General features: G+C 51.6%; 1 protein-coding gene across 2 annotated transcripts in view; it reads left to right on the top strand.

Annotated features, from left to right (window-relative positions):
• GSN (gelsolin) overlaps positions 1-19,117 on the top strand; it is a 49,296-nt gene that overhangs the window by 29,106 nt on the left and 1,073 nt on the right. For both annotated transcript variants that reach the window (XM_054584460.1, XM_054584459.1), the window contains 12 exons: positions 3,680-3,841; positions 5,362-5,511; positions 6,628-6,717; positions 8,950-9,082; positions 10,062-10,150; positions 10,354-10,569; positions 12,438-12,571; positions 12,950-13,040; positions 14,860-15,030; positions 15,660-15,834; positions 16,884-17,008; positions 17,224-17,301. In XM_054584460.1, the coding sequence (XP_054440435.1) occupies positions 3,680-3,841; positions 5,362-5,511; positions 6,628-6,717; positions 8,950-9,082; positions 10,062-10,150; positions 10,354-10,569; positions 12,438-12,571; positions 12,950-13,040; positions 14,860-15,030; positions 15,660-15,834; positions 16,884-17,008; positions 17,224-17,301 (1,614 nt within the window). The remainder of the gene's footprint in view (positions 1-3,679; positions 3,842-5,361; positions 5,512-6,627; positions 6,718-8,949; positions 9,083-10,061; positions 10,151-10,353; positions 10,570-12,437; positions 12,572-12,949; positions 13,041-14,859; positions 15,031-15,659; positions 15,835-16,883; positions 17,009-17,223; positions 17,302-19,117) is intronic.

Raw genomic sequence — 19,117 nt, 5'->3', positions numbered from 1 at the left:
TTAGGAATGGAGGGGAAACTGAGGCACAGGGTAATTAAGCAACTGGCCCAGGGTCACACAGCAAGTCAGTCCCAGAGCTGGGAGCAGAAACTATTTCTCCTGACTCCCAGCATTCTTTTTCTTACACCAACCTGTCTCTCAAGCCAAGTCGGTGTTGCTGATGTGTTATGTGATTTTATAGAAATCACTGTCCTTCTCTGGGCCTCAGGGTCCTTTGTGTCAACAGGGTGATGACCCTGTCTGCCCAGTGAGGCACAGGGAATTGGATGATGGGAAAATGCTAGTGAGACTGAGAAAGCAAAGGGCAGGGTGTATCCTGGGAACAGGGCTTCAGCCCTGGACTGGGCAGAGCTGGGCTGGATTCTCTGGAGCTTACTAGCACCCCCTGTCGGCCAGTTCATACGTGCCCACAGCTCCTCCTGCAGAGCTCTCCAGCTCTACCTTCTTCCTATGTCCCATTCTGGGGCCGTGGTACCTTAAAGAAGGAGAGGTGAGAAGGTCCCCTGACCTAAAGAAGTACCTGGCCTCTTTGCAGCTCCTGGAGCAGGAAGTGGAAAGAGCACTTGACCAGGAGCCAGAGAAATTGAGGTTCTGGTTCCAAAGCTACCCCTCCAACTGTGAGGCTTTGACCAATTTTGTGCCTCTCTGTGTGCCCTCTCACACATTCCCCATTTGGGATTCATTCAGCAAACATCTATCCATTATGTAACAAGTGTCTGCTTACTGTTGCTGTTGTGTGGACCAGTTAAGCAACTTGCACAGCTGGGCGGTGACGGAGCTGGAACTCAAACCGAGGTGTGAAGGGCCAGCTCAGAGCTGGTGCCGAGTGGGCGTTTCAAGGTCCCCTGGTCCATGATCTCAGTGCAGGCGAGACCTAGGAGTCTGCATGTTGAGCAGGTCTCTCCCACCTTCTGGGCACTTTTTCCAGTACGTTCTTCAGCTGTACTCTGAGGAATAGGTTCTCAACCTAGGCCTAGATTTGGGACTTGAGTCCTGAAAGTTCCTGGCTCCTGGTGCAAATGTGAGGTCCCAGGCCGGCGCTGTTTCCACCTTTGGCGAGTCCTCCGGCTGCCCCCGCACTTGGCAGGCTCAGCCCAGGGTTCTCGGCCCGGAGCCCTCATCAATTATAGATCCCCAAGGAGCAAAGCTTGTTATGCAAGACTTGTTCCTGTGAAAGCCTGCACCTCAGAGCCACTCCTGTCCTTGGGTGTGAGAAAGGGCAGGGAGGGGACAGGAGCCACTAGAAGGGGCTGTCACAGGGCCTGGCTCACCTTGTTCTGCAACCCCCAAGTCCTTTGTAAAAAAGTCACTGTGCTTTTCAGAATCCATTGATCTCTTCTCCTCCTCCTCTTCCTTTTCCTTCTTCTTTTCCTTCTTGACTTTAGACAGAACCCTAGAGACCCCTTGGGGCTGGGTTATTTGAAACCCTTTGTTCAAACAGAGTCTGGGCTGGCTGCTTCTAGAAGCCCCTGGCCTCCAGGAGCACAATGGGAAACTCATAGAATCCCTCGAACCCTTCCCCTCCGCCTTCCCATTTCGTAGGTAAGGAACCCTGCCTTAAAGGGTGGAGGGGACCAGCCTCAGTCACTTGTTTTTCTTTGTTTTATAAACAGTTTAACATTCTAAAAATGTAAATCTTTATATATATTTTTCCTTCTTCTGACTACAAGAATAATAGCAGCTTATTGTAAAGTGTCAAACATTATAGAAATATAGGTTTTCAAAAGTAAAAGTCCCCCATGATTCTACTCTTGGAAATGTACACTGAATGGTGGATAATTTCACTATGTGAACATGTAGGTATGTATATTCATATAGATACAGAACTATAGATATAGATACAGATCTATATCATACATATGTATCATCACTTTAATTTAGAAAGTGGCTTTTGAAACAATTTATCATATTAAATTTTGTTCAAATACTTTGATCCTAGTTTCTACCCCCATAATGATTAGACTATACAAAGCAATAAGGAATCCTGAAAATTGTAGTACAAATAGTAACAAACAGTAAAAATTTCAAAAAATTCCTGCCCCCTGCATTTGTAGATCCACTGTCTTCTAAGAGCTTTCTTTTATTATTCTATTAACTTGTCTCTTCAAGTCTAATTTGCTAGATCAGGAAAGTTCATTAATCAGGACATGCATGCCCAGAATTATTAGAAATCAAGTATTCCTTTATTTTATAAATTTATATGCAGAGAATTTATTGGAACCAAGATTTATGACACAAAACCACCCTTTAAAAATGTTTCTGTTTTTTTTTCTTAACAAATGAAAGGCATGCTTGAACAAATAAAATATTTTAGAGATGTAGGAAAAAGAAGTTAGGATCTTTCTCATCCCTCATTTCCTTGCTCTGAGGAGTCCATGGTAACGGTCAGACTTTAGATCCACTCTCTCTTTGCCCTCAGCTGAATGAAGCCCCCAGGTCAGTAATTCCTGAAGCCCACAGACACTCAGGAATTACTGGGCTGGCAGGCCTGGGAGTGGCTGGGTCCCTGGAACAGTGAGCGTGGTGGTAAAACCCAGCACTGCCACCAACTAGTTAGGACCATGGGCACTGGGCTTAACTTATTTGTACCTCAGTTTCTTTGCCTATGAAACGTGGTAATGAGAATCTCTACCTGGGGCTTGTGAGAACCACACTGCATGTCCATGAAGCAGATGCTCCAGCCGTTGGCAAGGGCTTGGTGAGTGGCCTGCCATTACCAGCTGAGCATAGGGCAGTACACTTTTCCCCCAAGCTGCCTGGTCTCACCTGCCCCCCAGCAGAAGGAAAGGCCCTTTGAACACCTTGGCAACCCTGCTGAGCCCAAGGGGATGTTCTTGAAAGGTCTCATGCTGGTACCAAGAAAGGACACCAGGGGGCGCTCCACTTGCAACAGGAAAAAATTTCTACCTGAAAGACTTTGCTCTGAACAGTGGCTTGTTCCTGCCTCTCTCATCCTGGGTGATCCTAGCGACCTTTGCTCTAAGAAAGCCTGATGTTGGGGGAAGAACCTGTAGATTCAGTCATGCCTGAGTTTGAATCCTAGCTTTTGCTTTCACTACCAATGAGATCTCAGGCAAATCCTTTCACTTCTGGGCTCTACTTTTGTCACCTGTTAGATGGGGATAATGACACCTGTCTCATAGATGACACATGCAAAATGCCCAGCACAGAGGGCATTGTCATTTCACAAACACTTCCATGTTGCTACTGTGTGTAGACATACGAGGAGCCCAATTAAAACTTGCTCCCTTTGTCCCCGTGCTTTCGTGGAGTCTGTCTGGCAAGAGTCAGCCTTGGCTTCAGTCTGTAAAGTGAAGCAGCAAAGAGGGGCTTCACTTCTGGCCATGGTGGAAGCCCTTCCTCCTCTGCCCCCATGGAACCCTTTTCTCAAATAATGTCCTAGGGACTAGGGTTCCTTAGAACATCCCTTGGGAAATGCCGGTTTTGAGAAAGGAATGCTTGCTGTTTTTTGATTCCAGAAAATGGTCCTGGAGGTCTTTGTTAGTGGAGTGTGAAATTCAAAGGGGTGGCAGCAAGTTGGTACAGAATTTGCAGGAAGGCCACCAGTCCATAGGCCAGAATTTCCTTCAACTCAACCCTTTTCCTTTCCCCCGTATCTGCTTGATGGGGGTCCCTGGACCCCATACCCCGGACTGACACTGTCTGCTTGACCCCACAGAAAGGAGGCGTGGCATCAGGATTCAGGCACGTGGTACCCAATGAGGTGGTGGTGCAGAGGCTCTTCCAGGTCAAAGGGCGGCGTGTGGTCCGTGCCACTGAGGTGCCTGTGTCCTGGGAGAGCTTCAACAGTGGCGACTGCTTCATCCTGGACCTGGGCAATGTGAGTCCTACCCTGCCCTTTCCCAGGGGACACTGAGGTTCTTCTGGGGTGGCCTGACTCTGGGGAGGTAGACACACCCATGATAGCACAGGCAAAGACACAAACAGGGAAAGCCACAGGCGCGGTAGCCCCATGTACACATGTGCTCTATACATGAGTCAGACACACCTGCAAAGCCTCAGGTACAGGTGTGCCCGGCATTCATAGGCTCCCACACGTGTAGACTCAAGCTCGTCATGCTCATGGGCACTGACCTCCTGCAGAGTGTACTCAGACTTTGATTGACATGTAGACTCCTTGATATCTTGTGTTCATGTGCATATCTCATGTGCCCTTTTACATATAGTCATTCACTTAAAAAATGCATGGCAAGCATGTGCAAAAACTAGAGGCTCTTGTCCACCAGGCATGGACGTGGCACCATTATGAATGGCAACACACAAAGACTTGGGCATGTTGGTCAAGGACCCACATATGTATGTGTCATATATGCAATTGCACATGAACACTTGTATATGATAATGTATGTAGGATGCACTTGCCCAGGCCTACCTTACAGGTGTGTGATGTATTGTGCCCATTTCTCCCCAATCCACATGTCCTCACACCTGCAAATGAACATGGACAGACATTGCACCCCAACATCATGTATATATGTGGTGTAATGTCCATGCAAGTGCAGGCACACTCTTATTTAGTTAGTGTAAGCTTTTTATTAAAAAAAATAGTGAAGAGTGTGTGGATCCTGAGTGCACAGCTCTATGGATTTCAGAAAGTGAACACACCACGTACCAATACCTGGATCAAGGAACAGAACATTATCAGTCCCCAAAAAGCCTCTCCTGTCCTCTTCCAGTCCCTGCACCTCCAAGGATGACCTCCGTCCTGAACTCTCACAATAGCACAGGGTAGTTTTGCCTGTTTCTGAACTCTGTACACATGGAACCTTTCTGTTTTATGTTTGACTTCTGCTCAACATTCCATTTCTGAGATCCATCCGTATTGTAGATTGATCAGTCGTCTTGCTCTACAAGATTCGATTGGCTAGATATGCCACAATTTATTTATGATTTCTATTGCTGATGGGCACTTGGGGTAGTTTTACATGTGGTGCTACTCTGATGTCCTTACACAGGTCTTTTGGTGGATGTCCGGATGCACCTCAGTTGGGTGTATTCCTCGGGGAGGGATTGCTGGCTCATAGGATATCGATAGACTGAGCTTTAGTAGCTATGGCCAGATGGTTTTCCAAATTGGTTGTACCAGTTTCCGCTCTCACTAGCAGGCAAACATTTTTATACAAATGCTCTGTGCAGTTGTACCTGTGAAAAACACATATCCCGAGGCATGCAGTCACAGCCTGGTGCACATGTATGACACTCCTCGTGCTGGGATGTGCACGTGTGCACGTTCTTCTGGCCCTGCTTGTACATGCCCCATAGTCTCCTCCTCACCTTGTTACTGGGCAGGGTTTATATAAAGGCTGGGGCACTGCCTTACATGGGGTCCCTGTCTTACAGGATATATATCAGTGGTGCGGCTCCAACAGCAACCGGTTTGAGAAGCTGAAGGCCACACAGGTGTCCAAGGGCATCCGGGACAATGAACGGAGTGGCCGGGCCCAAGTGCACGTGTCTGAGGAGGGCGCTGAGCCTCAGGCGATGCTCCAGGTACTGACAGCCACATCCCAGGAGTGCCGGGTGGGGGCTGTGCATGGAGACAGCGTGCTCTGCACTTTCTTCCATTTACTAGGCAAGTTTGAGTTGAATTTGCTTTTCTTCCAAGCTGGAACGCTCTAGGAAGTGGGGAAGATCAGCTTCCCTGACAACCCCCAGACTCCCCTGAGAGATGGGCTGTAATTGTGCCCGGGTGCTTGCTGGGGTTGTGCGCTGCACCCTCCAGCTGGGAGGGCCAGATCCTCGAAAGGAGCTGGGGAAGGGGGTCTCCACCTCTCCTGAGGACAAACCTGGTGCTGGAGCCAGGTCAGAAAAATACAGCCAGAACCCAGTTCCTTCTCTTCTCTTCTAACCACTCCTGGTGGTTCATGGTCCATTTAGTCAACTGCGTGATGCAACTATCAGGCGTTTTGCTTATTGAACATATCAGTGTTAGTCCACTTCACCGGGAAAAGGAGGGGACCGTGAGCTCTGCCCCATGCCACTTAGCTCCTGCATGGGGGTGTTGAGTTCTGGTTTTTAGGAAGAGTAGGAAGATTATGAGGAGGAGGAGCCCGGACGCAACCGTGGCTTGGGAGGGCTGGTCGCTGGGGCCACGGAGGGTAGAGGCAGCCAGAATGGCAGAGTGAAACAGGGAGTCACAGGGTCACATTCTGCTTTGCCGCTTCATAGCTGTGTGCACAGGCCAGTCCATCCCTCTGGACTTCTGTTTCCTCTTCTGTGAAATGAGAGTGATAATTTGTGCCTCCCAGCATGGGTGTGAGCATTAAATGGGGTCCGTTAAAGGCATGGGTCAGAAGGTGTGTTCAGTAGCTGTAGTTCTCCTTCTCGGGCAGCCTAGGAGGAAATGGTAGAGTGAATATCTGAAAGTCTGTCCTGGAGAGAGACGAGCAGGGCTGATGTGGTTGAGCTCTGCACACCAGAGGCATGTGAAGAGGTGCAGGGTGTCTTCAGAGGGTTTTTTCCCCTAAGTGGAGGGTCACTGTGGATGCCCGTGAGGTCCCTGCCTGCCTGCGGAGGGGGCTCTGTCCGGAGCCCAGGGCCCTCCCTGGGGAAAGAGGCTACTGGGAGCTCACAGCCACCCTTTCTTCCCTCTCTCCATCTCTGCAGGTGCTGGGCACCAAGCCCACTCTGCCCCCAGGTACCGATGACACAGCCAAGGAGGATGCAGCCAACCGCAAGCTGGCCAAGCTCTACAAGGTGAGCCTTGGCCACTCTGTCTCCAGGGGTCAGGACAGCGGGGCGGTGGGCTTGGCCTTCCTGAGCTCCACTGCGAGGGACCTTGCGCTAAGCATGCTTTGGGGGACGCGGCTTCTGCGTGTCTCCAGTGGACACCCATCATTTTCCTCTGCCTCCACCAAGAACAAGAGAAAGCCGTCGACTGCAGGCCTCTCTGTATCGTGTCCATCTGTGGCATCTTGGCAGCATGTGTCCTCTCTGGGGCTCTGTTTCCTAGTCCGTAAAGTGGGGAGAAAGACATAAAGTGTTTTTGCAGGATTTCTGGGAGTCCACAGAGAAAACTGATGGGAAAGGGTTTTCGAAAAGTATGTGGGGGAATATTACAGAATGGGCATGTGGCTGGAGGGGGGGTTGTGGTTAATGACTATGTATAATTTCTTCCTTGTGATTTTTAAAACTGAACTGAGGCTTCTCTTGAGCTAGGGACCTCTGGCCTGCATAGCTGTGACACTCAAGTTGTGCCCTGGGCTAATTTGCGGTAAAATAACAAAATGGGGCAGATACTCATTACCTCCAAAGAAGAACCACACTCGTGATTTTTATTCGGATAAAGTAATACATGTTCAGTGTAAAAGTAGAATAGTAAGCAATACTCAAAAATATAAAAAGATAACAATATACAGATGATTTATTATAGAATTGTACACTTGAAACCTATATAATTTTGTTAACCAATGTCCAATAAATTAGATCTGTATCTCCACAGAAAGGGGTTAGAGAGAGAGAGAGAGTGAGAGAGAGAGAAGTGTCCTGGTTTAAGATAACCAGTACTATTTTTTAGATGTGTTTTAATTACAAAAGTAACAATACTCAGATTAAAAAAATTGGCTTCTCCTCCTCCCCTCTCTGTAGGTTACCATGGTTACATAGTTACCCTTTAGTGAAAGAAAGTCCAGATTACATCTTTCTGTGTCTAATTATATACTTTTCCATCTCTCCTTGATATAAACGGATCCAAACTCTTCATGCTGTTTGGTGGCCTTCTTTTCTCCCCTCAACATTGTCCTTAATCTCTTTCTATAGAGACTCAGTTGGCCCTTTAGAAACAGCTATATGGTCTTCTGTTTGAGGAGCATAAGAATTTCAGCATATCCCTAATGATGGATGTTAGGGGATGTTTCCACCTTTTCCAATGCCAAGCAGTCCCTCTGTGCAGTTGTGCTAAGTGTGGCAGTAGAGCAAGTTCCCAGACATGGTCACAGGCTGAATAGTGAGTTGGTGATTGAAAATACTGGTTCTGGAGTCAGACTGCCTGAGTTCGAATTCCAGGGCTGGGACTCTGGGTGTGCAGGTTACTTAACCTCTCTGTGCCTTTGTTTCTGTGGGAATAAAATGGGCATAGTAGTAGGACTTTCATAGGGTTTTGGCAAGGATTAAAAGAGTTCTATAATTATGTAAGTTATCAGTACTGGCACATACTAAGTACTCAATAAACATAGAACCCTTGTTATTTGAAGTTCTGATACAGGTTACTAAACTGTACTCGAGAAGGGCTCCCAAATTACCCTCCTCAGGGGTTGGAAAGTGCCTGTTTACCCAGAGCCTTGTCCACACGGATTATTGTCAATCTTTTGAATTTTGGCATGTGGCTTTGTTCTGGGTTTTGTTTTTGTTTTTTAATTTAATGAACTTTTTATTTTGAAATAGTTTTTTAGGTTTACAGAAAAATTGCAAAGATAGTACAGAGGGTCCCCCCATACCTTTCATCCCACATCTGCTTAACATTTAGCATAACCAGGAACATTTGTCAAAACTAAGAAATTAACATTGGTTCAATGCCATTAACTAAACTACAGACTTCATTCAGATTTCCCCAAGTTTCCACTCCAGGTTCCAATCCAAGCTACTACACTGCATTTAGATCTTTTGCTTTTATTTATTTATGTCCTTGACGGATAAGACTGACTGTCTTCTCAGCCAACACGACAGTTCTTCTCCAAGGCTGCCCGCATCCCTGCATTTTACCCCCTGCCCTTTCCGTGTGCAGTGTCTGTGTGACACCTGTGTGTGGGTCACAGACGTGGTTAGATAAAGCAGGAAAGGAGAGGGTGCAAGTCCAGGTGTCCTTCTGCCCTGCTATTTGCGGTGGGGGTTGGGAGGCAGAGCACCTCCTACCTTGGCTCGGGGACGCCCTCGGGGCAGGCCGAGGTGGTAGAAGCCGCTCACATTCTGGGCTCCCCCTTGCCCTCCTAGGTCTCCAATGATGCAGGCACCATGTCGGTGTCACTGGTGGCTGATGAGAACCCCTTCGCCCAAGGGGCCTTGCGGTCAGAGGACTGCTTCATCCTGGACCACGGCAAAGATGGAAAAATCTTTGTCTGGAAAGGTAATGGGGACTGGGAGGGTTCCAACCGGGCCTTGGGTGGTAGCCCCTGCAGCCTTGTAGAGCGTGTGTTCCAGGTACCCCGAGGCGGTGGCAGGCTCGTCAGTGGACATCAGGAGTCAAGCAAAAGCCCTGGCTTTGCAGTTGACTTGCTGTGTGACCTTGGGTCCTTTACTTGCCTTTCTGGATCTCAAGCTTATTTGGGCTAAAATCAGCATTTCCCAAATGTGTTAAAACACCAGTTCTTGGAGAGGTTAACTGACATTTTATAAAAAACGTAAAAAATAGCTTTGTGGTCAAATAAGTTTGTGGTCAAAACTGGGTTAAATTATGTCCACAAGTCTGTTTACTACAGGGCTTATAATGTGTCTTTAATTTGCTAATGTATGTTGGGGCTTTTCATGAACGTGATCTGGTTTCTATTTGAAAAACACTGTGCTTGAGGTCCATGGAACTCTTTGTGGACTGTCTTGGGTGCTGATTATGGGAGGCTCCTGGACAGCGTTGTCCTAGACGTTTCTGAGTGGATGCATCAGCACTGTCTTCAGATGCTCTATGATTAGTCCAGAGGAAGAGGACAGAAGGGGAAGGAGGCTACGGGCGCACAGAGAATGGCAGAGAGAGGGGGAGAGAGTTGAGTACTTGTGGCTATCATCATCCTCATCGTTGTCATTGCCTTGGCTCCTCAGACTTGGTGATAAGACTGGGGACTTAGGGCTGATGTGAGCCAGCCAGGAGCATCCAGGCATGGGGCTGCTCTGAGGGCTGGGACAGACTTAAGACTGGAGTAGAAGGAGCCACCCCACCCCCCAAACCATGGAAATATGGCCTGGAGGCGAGGAGGGCGCCTGAGTGTATGGTATGTAGGTTTCGGAGTCAATGGGACAGAGATAGCTTCCCCACTTGCTGAGTGTCAGTGGCCAAGTCACTTAACCTCTCTAAGACACTGACTCCAGACTCCTCATCCTCCATTTGCTGATAGGCAGGCAAGCCAACATGGAGGAGAGGAAGGCTGCCCTCAAAACGGCCTCTGACTTCATCTCCAAGATGGACTACCCCAAGCAGACCCAGGTGAGTCTGGAATCAGGTAGGAGGGTGAGGGTGGGTCCGGGTTGGGTGAGAAAAAGCTAGGGTGGGGTGGGTGCCACCCCTCAGTGTGGACTGGGAGTCTGAGACCCCCCCAAGGACTCCTTCTGGGTGGTCCCTGTCCTGGGCGGTCTCTGTCCTGGGCGTTTCAATCCAGCCACATCCTGCTCTTCCCTGGTCGCCTCCAGATTGCTGTCCTTCCTGAGGGTGGCGAGACCCCCCTGTTCAAGCAGTTCTTCAAGAGCTGGCGGGACCCAGACCAGACGGATGGCCCGGGCTTGCCCTATCTCTCCAGTCACATTGCCAATGTGGAGAGGGTGCCCTTCGACGCCTCTACCCTGCACACCTCCACTGCCATGGCCGCCCAGCATGGCATGGATGACGATGGCACAGGCCAGAAACAGGTAACTACGGAGCTGGGTGGGTGTGTCTAGACACCCCCCCCCCCCGATCCCTCCTGGGCACCTCTGGCCCACGCTTGGCCTCCTGCTTCCCCAAGGAGTTTCTTAGATGGGGTTTTGACCACAGTATCTGGTGAGATACTTTTGTCTTAATTTTCACAAGCAGCATACTCTAAGCGCCTCCTGTGTGCCACGCCCTGTGCTAAGTGTCTCAGACCCACCTGCCCATGAGGAGTGCCTGTTCTGAGAGGGGCGGTGACCATAGCCACAGCTGATTGCTCAGACCGCTGTGGTCTGTGGAAGACGGGAAGTGGATACACGGATTATGGGAACAGAGAAGGACAGTGTGGGGGCGGGGGCGGTGTGGTCTGGGCAGTCCGCACAGAGGTGCAGACACTTTGGGTCTCAGAGCATGAGTAGAAATTAGCTGCCGGAGAGGAACAGTGGGCCTCACGGGCCGGAAGCCGTCCCGGGAGCCTGGTGCTGAGCGTATCCTCAAGGAGGGGACTTGGGTGCCGTGTCTGAGGATGTGGACTTACCCATGTAACTTGGGGGAGCTAGTGAGGGCTTTTGTCTTTTTCTTTCTTTAAAAGCCAAAATGTGTCAGGCTCAGTTCTGTGCTTTCAAAACTCTGTGAAAATGGATGAGAAGCAGGGAAATGAAGGTGGAGACCCCACAGAGATTGTTACAATAATAGTTCAGGGAAGAGATGACGAACTTGAGATTGGGAAGGTCACAGCAAAGATGGAGAAGAGTGAGGTACAGTTCAGAGAGGTTTATGAGGTATATAATTTGTTTCTGGAAAACATGGATTCCATTCCACATGATAGAAATAGCAAAAAGTTAATTTTTTTATTGTTTATGTCATTGGTATTATTATTCCTTCCTTCCTTCCTTGAGTGGGAGGGGAGGATGCAGTGAAAATGTTCAGGGTAGAGCAGTGGGGAAAGAGCCCTGGCAGCCTGGCTGCATGATGTCGGGCGAGTTACTTAACATATTTGAGCTTCACTTTTTTTCCACCTGTAAAATGGGATTTAATTCCACTCCATCACCTTCTAGAATTTTCAAGGTCCAGAGGTGGTGGGGCTTCCGTTTGCTGGGATTTAAAGGCTCAGTGTCTGCTCAGCATCACCAGATGGCGCTGCAGGGCTTCCTGGCCACTTGGGAAAACCAGAGCTCTGAAAAGAGATCTGCGGGCAGAGATCATTCTGAGGTCACCTAGTGATGGCCCTGCCTCTGGAGGTGATTGATAAAGTCCAGACAATTCAGTAGTGGTGCAGATAATGGTAATATTAGTAATGCCAACAATAATAATTCTAATAATAAGAGTAGCCGCCAACTACAGAGCAATCACCCTGCCAGGCTCTGTGCTAGACTTTCATGAATAAACTCACTTGATCCTCATAACAGCCTTTCGAGGTGGGACACTCTCATTATTCCCATTTTTCACACGAGGACACTGAGGTTCATAGAGTTTAAGCAAGTCGTCCCAGGTCACACAGCCTCTATGGGGGTGGCGGCTGATTTGGATCTGGGCCATGTATCGATTTGTGCGCTCAGCCCTCACTGTGCCATGCTCGCTGAAAGCACGCTCGGTCCACCGCCTGGCAGCCGGCAGTCCCTGTGCCGATTCCTCCGAGGAGAGGTGCGGAGAGGGGCAGGGGTGCGGTTTAAGGACTCGGAGCAGGACACCTGGCTTTAAATCCTAGCGGCTCTGTGATTTGGGTAAATTACTTAACTTCAGGCTGAGCCCAGCTGGAGTGACCCATAAAAAGCTTGCCCCACGGTAGAACCACAGGGAGGTTTCCCATCTGGCCTGAATTTGGGGGTGGAGGTGCCGTACCACGTTGAGACCAGCTTTGCTCTGGCAGATCTGGAGAATTGAAGGCTCCAACAAAGTGCCCGTGGATCCCACCACATATGGGCAGTTCTACGGTGGTGACAGCTACATCATCCTGTACAACTACCGTCACGGCAGCCGTCAGGGACAGATCATCTATAACTGGTGAGGGCCCGGGGCCACGGGCGGTGGGGTGGGTGGAATGTGGGAGGCACTAGGGTGGGGGGTGAACAGGGCTGAGGATGCAGCTAAGGGCATGCGGGCCTGAGGTAGGACAGCACTCTGCTGGGAAAAGCTCTCCAAAGGGCAACTCCTGAACTGGAGCTTGTTTAACAGACTCCCTGCTGATGCGTATACGGATTGATTCCAGTCTTTTCTTGTTATGAGCATCGCTGTGGTTGCTCTTCAAAGAATCCCTTGCCCTCTCTGTGTGTCAGTTTGATTGCCCATAATCTGGAGACTGTGGGCTTCTCATGTCCAGGCCCAAGTTGAGACTCAGGACTCTGTGTGGACCCCAGTACTAGGTTTCACTTCCTCTTCTAGGCAGGGTGCTCAGTCCACCCAGGATGAGGTTGCTGCGTCTGCCATCCTAACCGCCCAGCTGGATGAGGAGCTGGGAGGCACTCCTGTCCAGGTGAGCTCTCTGGGTGCATCTGTTCACTCATCTGTCTGACTGTCCATCCATCCAGCGAACATTTACGAGGGCTCCCATGTGCCCGGCACTGCGTCTGCAGCCATGAGCACACAGACCCGCCCCTGCCCTGCTGGGGTTCCCAGTCTAGGGAACAGAAAGATGTTCAACAGACACGTACACAACTGGGTGCTTAAACACACTGGAGATCAGTCACCCACTCTGACGCGCACGGTTAGTGAAAACGCTAAGATGCTGTGGGAGGGGAGCAGGAGAGGCAGCCTGGTGGACAGCTCAGAGCCTGCCCACAGGGGCAGCCTCTTAGGACTGAGTCCTGTCTTCACCTGTGGTCACCCTTGGGCAAGTCACGTAGCCTCTTTATGTTCCTGTGTTCTCAAACTGGGGGTGACGGCTGTCTGAGCTGAGTGCTGTGTGGCTGAAGAGTTAACATCTGTAAAGCGCCTAAAGCCGTGCCTGGCCCACAGTAGGCCCCTCATACATGCATGTTAAGTCTAAGGATAGAGATCCCAGGCAGGACATAATTGGGTTAGAGAAGGACCCCTACCCTCACCCTCCTGAGGAAGGGACTTTTCAGCTGGGGCCTAACGGATGAGTAAGAGTTAACCAGGTAAAGAGTGAAGGAGAGCACTTTAAGGGCAAAGGGACGAGAATAAGCAAAGGCCCTGAGGTAGGAGGGGACACTGGGTCCTAGGATGATAGGAGTCTGGAGAGATGCTCAGAGAACCCAGGAACCGTGGCGAGGATGTTGACCTTGACCCTGAGAACAAGGGGATGTTGAAGGATAGGCGATGCGAGGTGATTTAGGGGCCTGAAAGGTTCTTCTGGCTACAGTGGGGGGCCCTGGAGGCAGCAGAGCCAGGCTGGGGAGATGAAGGGGGCAGAGGCAGGATTCTCCTTCCTCTATTTGACACTTGGAGTGGATAGGGCTCTAGATTCAGATCCGGGGTTTGTGCCCTGAACTCTGTGACCTTGGTGTCCCCTGGGTCGCGGGCACCTGGTGGGATGACTGCTATCTTAGCTCATTTGTCCCAGCAGCAGCCTTGGGGGTAGCATCCTTGGCCCCATTTTACAGAGGAAGAACCTGGGAGGTTGAGGCACAAACCCGAATTCTTGCCATCAGGGTGGCGCTGGGATCCGAGCACTAACCCAGCAGTGGCGGGTCATACTGAGAAGTGACCACGGTAGCCCCAACATGGACGGTACTCCCAACACACACATGAGATATTCTGCCAGATTCAGCTCACGGGGCCACGATGGGGATCCGCGGGGCACATGGGCAGGAGCAGATGTGCTCTATCTTGGCTTACGCTTGCAAGCCTGCACCCCGGACACACAGGCTGGGCGGGAGGGGCCTCTGCAGCTCCAGAAGGTTCTGTTCTCACCACTCCACTGGCTTTTCTGCCTGGAGCTGACATCACCATCCTGGAAGCATGTCCACGAATGATCCCTGTGCTTCCATTTAAGGGAATATTTGCAAACATGGGCTCTCTTGCTTCTTGGACTGGACTCAGGGTCAGCAAGACAGGCCCTCTGGGGAGGGGAGAGCGACTGATGCAGGCCCGGGAGACCATAGGTCATAGTGGCCTCTCCAGATTTCCTGGAACATCCCTTTCCCCACCCAGCCCTGTGTACTTAGGGTCAGCTCCAGTACACACACATGCACACACACGCACGCATAAGCATGATGGCCTCGTTTGGAGAGTTGGCCTGGGTTGTGCTGGCCAGGGAGGGAGGGTGGGCTGAGTGCCACACAGAAGGACAGATGCCCCCACTTCCCTGACTTGTTCTGTCTTCCTGCCAGAGCCGTGTGGTCCAAGGCAAGGAGCCTGCCCACCTCATGAGCCTGTTTGGCGGGAAGCCCATGATCATCTATAAGGGTGGCACCTCCCGCGAGGGCGGGCAGACAGCCCCCGCCAGTACCCGCCTCTTCCAGGTCCGGGCCAGCAGCTCTGGAGCCACCCGAGCCGTGGAGGTAACTGACGCCCAGGCCTGGTCCCTGGGAGGGTGTGTCCTCCCTAAAACCTCCCGGGCTTGCTGCTCGGATCTCTGGGCACAGGATTGGGAGGGACTGGCTGAGGGGTTAAGAAACAGCGTTTTGTACCTTCCTGCCCTGGCATCAGGGTTGTATTTCTTAGGCATTCCCTTGTTTCAAGAATGCCCAGTGCCCCTTGCACGTCTTCCATAACAGGGAGCTCGCTACTTGCAAGTCACTCATTCTTCACAATCTGAACACTGTTCCTGATCACATTTCAGTTGGCTGCTGTCCCTTTTGTGGTGGAAGGTACCCACCCAAACATAATCCTACAGGACAGCCTGAGCAGCCTAGAGGAGAAGGGACTATCCCCTGCTTTATTCTGGGCACTCAGCTTCTGGTCATGCAGCCCAGGATTCTAGAATCACCTTGGCTAGCCACAGGGCACCAATGACTCGTGGATGTCAACCAAGCCTCTCAGTGTCCACAGTCTGTGCCTCCAGCTGGGATGGGCGTGCACGTCCAGGTCCCCACTTAAGCTGGCCCTGCTGCAGGGCCTGTGGGCTGTGCTAGTGGCGGGTGGAGAGCATTTTGTCTGATTTCCCATTAACCGAGCACCGTCCTCCCAGATAATGCCTAAGGCTGGTGCCCTGAACTCCAACGATGCCTTTGTCCTGAAAACCCCCTCGGCCGCCTACCTCTGGGTGGGTACAGGAGCCAGCGAGGCGGAGAAGACTGGGGCTCAGGAGCTGCTCAAGGTGCTGCGGGCCCAGCCCGTGCAGGTGGCTGAAGGCAGCGAGCCAGGTAGGAAGGAGCAGGGATCCTGCTGCTCTCCGTGGACTGTCGCTGTCAGGCTCCCCTGTGTTCCTTCCCTCTGGGGGGCTCCATATCCCCACCCCTCCTCAGCGCCTGCCTCCTGAAGTGTGTTAAATGAAGTGGGTTGGATGGGAGTGAGGGCTCTGGTGAGTGAGAGAGAGGCCCCCTGGAGTTAGGGAAGGAAGAGCCCAGCCTGGGCTGGGCAGCCAGAGAAGGCTGTGGGGCGAGGTGGTCAGCTGCGGGGAAGGAGCCGCCAAGGACCATGGGCAGGAGTGACAGCGTCCCAGGGCCAGCGGCCTCTGCGAACCTTTAGCCTCTCTGTGCCCAGCAGTGCCCCGGGCCACCTCTGGTTCCAGAATGTAGGTCGGGAACATCTGTCTGCCACCTGCTGCTCTTACTTTTAAGCTCGCTCCCTCCTGCATGGTGCCTAATAGGTCTGGGGAAGAGCAGCGTGTCCAGTGAGACCTTCGGAGAGGATAGACACGCTCTTTATCTGCCAGGTCCAACTTGGTGGCTACTAGTCATGTGTGGCTAATGGGCACTTGAAATGTCATTGGTGGGACAGAGTGAGAACGAGGAACTGAGTTTGGTTTTTTTTTTTAAAGAATTTAAGATTTAAAGAGTCCCCTGTGGACAGAGCAGGTGTAGTGGGAAGAACATGGGGACTGGGGTCTGGGAAGACCTGCTCCCTGGCTTTGCCGCTCGAGTACTAGCTGTGTGACACTGAGCGCGTCGCTGAACCTCTGAGCAGCAGCCGCCAGCTCAGCTGTTGAGCGGGGGTAGTGGTTGCCATCCTGCGGTCCTGTCGTCGGCCTCAAGCCAGAAGTAGTCCTGACTGTGCGGCTGCTGCCAGGTCTGCCCTCACCGGGCTCTGTTTCATCACCTTGGAGTCTCTCTTTGGCCCCCTGGGATTTTAAGAGGGAGGGTGGGGGCTGGGAGCAGTGGCTGCTCTAGGGCAGGGCTTGTCCCAGCACCTTATGAGAAGGGCTAGTCAGGCAAGTGTGTCAGGTAGCAATTTGTGCGGCCTCCCCTCGCAGACAGCTTCTGGGAGGCCCTGGGTGGGAAGGCCGCGTACCGCACGTCCCCACGGCTGAAGGACAAGAGGATGGACGCCCACCCCCCTCGCCTCTTTGCCTGCTCCAACAAGATCGGACGTTTTGTGGTGAGCGCCTGCTTTCCCTTGGGGAGGGGGCATGTGCCAAGGAGCGGGAGCCCAAGGTGGCAGGGGCAAAGAGAAGCAGATCCGATGGCCCAGCACAGAGGAAGGAGCCCCCTGCTGGCGAGAGCCAGCTCTGCACCTCCGCCGTGGGGAGCCTACCCAGGGTGGGAAGAGGGCTGGCCGTGTGCTTTCCATTCACCTCTTCTGTTCTGTCCCAGATCGAAGAGGTCCCTGGCGAGTTCATGCAGGAAGACCTGGCCACTGATGACGTCATGCTCCTGGACACCTGGGACCAGGTGGGTGAAGGACAGAAGGCAAAGGCTCTCTGGGCCTGAGGGAGGACCTGGACTTCCAGCCCTACGGTGGTTGACCAAAGGCTTTAAAGAGGCTGAGCCAGGTGTTGCTGGAGATGCCCTTGAGCCACTGCTGCCCTCATCCACTAGGGGGGAGTGGCAGCGCCTACTTTGCATACTCCGGGAGACAGGTGAGATGGAGGTAAATCCCTTCTCAAAGCAAAGCGCTGTGTAAATGCAGATCAGATGACCAGCATTCTCTCCCAGACCTTAGGGCGAGTGAACTCTAATTTTAAAAATGTTGGTCAGGAAAGTCGCACATAGCAGCTTGTCCTGTGCAAGCGTGAACTGTCCAGGTCACCTGGAGGCTTTGACATGCACCTCCTTCTGCCTTAGAGGACTGTGGGCTCCCCCTGCTTCATCTCGTAGGCAAGGCTGTGGTGTAGGACTTGGCAGGGGAATGCCGCTCATGCATTCAGCCAATACAGGGGTGGACAAAAGTAGGTTTACAGTCATTGGTATGGAAAAAGACATGCGGGTTGATTATTGTAGTAGCTTTATTAACTCTGTATGTTGCGTACTCATGACTGTAAACCTACTTTTTTGCCCACCCTGTATTAACTGGGCACCTGTGTGATGGCAGACGCTCTTCTAGATGCTAGGGATAGAGCTGTAAAGAAAGACATGTCTCTGTCCTCTCAGGGCTTACATTCCCCTGGATGTGGCAGTCGGTGACCCTTGTTGTCAGGTTGTCTTTTCCCAGAGTTGTTGGGGTAGAGGCAGGAGCCACGCAGGCATGGGACTCCCCTCTCCCCACAGGGCTGCGTCTCAGGATCCCCAGTTGGAAGAGCAGCATCAAAATGTTTGCAGCTTGAGCCATTCAACGGAGCTATTGGCTCCACTGGCGACTTGATCCGTTTGTTTGTGTGTCTGCTCATTCACTCAGCCAGCTTTTGTGAAGCGCTGCGGTGTGGGCATCCTAGGATGAGCGAAAAGGACCGCCTGCCATGGAGCGGCCAGTGCAGTAGGGAACAACCTGGGCAAATAAGAGCCACAAAATGATATCTTATTGCTCAATGCTGTTTTATCAATGATGGGTGCTCTTTAAAACATTTTAGATATACATAAAAATGGATGGTGCATAAAAAGCAGCTGAACAGGAATTTTTTTTGTTGTAACAAAACTTGTAGGAAGACTCCAAATGGTGGTTTTGGTGGTGAATTGTTTTCATTCCACGCATTAGGCCCATGTTGGCCCAGGCACACAGACACTGGTACCTGGCAGGCTTTTTCTCCATGAATATTTGTTGGATGAACAAAGCTGTGAGCCTGTGTTTGGCTGCTCACTTGTTGGCCAGATGAATGCCTGTAAAGGGATAATTCATGAACCCCTCGAGGGGGATCGCCAACTCAAGGCGCCCGGTTGGCGGCGTTAGTGAGCGGCGCAGGCTGAGGTGGGAGGCATGCAGGCGTGGTGGAGTCTGAGGCAACCTGGAACTTCCCATCCCAAGGGGCAGCCTCTGTCAGCCTCCCCCACGTGGGGGGAATGCTCAGGGTTGCCAGATGACCCAGGCTTCGCAGAGAAGCCATAAATCCAGATGCGGTGTAGTCAGGTGGCAACTGCATTTGTCTAGAAAGCTGTTGCAGACCAACGTAGGGTGGTGAGTGGGCAAAGAGAACATGTCTGTTCATCACTGGTTTGCCACGTCTGTTCCAAATGCTTCTGGTCATCTGCGGGCTCTGTCCGCTGGAAGTTTATCCAGGCCCCGCGCCTGGAACCTCCCCGGACCCCTCCGCTGCCAGTGAGTTTGGTCAGCACG

The sequence above is a fragment of the Pteronotus mesoamericanus genome, unplaced genomic scaffold, assembly GCF_021234165.1.
Source record: "Pteronotus mesoamericanus isolate MK-2021 breed Mesoamerican mustached bat unplaced genomic scaffold, CSHL_Meso_final contig_78, whole genome shotgun sequence".
Classification (NCBI taxonomy): domain Eukaryota; kingdom Metazoa; phylum Chordata; class Mammalia; order Chiroptera; family Mormoopidae; genus Pteronotus; species Pteronotus mesoamericanus.
Note: the sequence above shows the minus strand (reverse complement) of the source record. Positions and strands in the feature narration are given on the sequence as shown.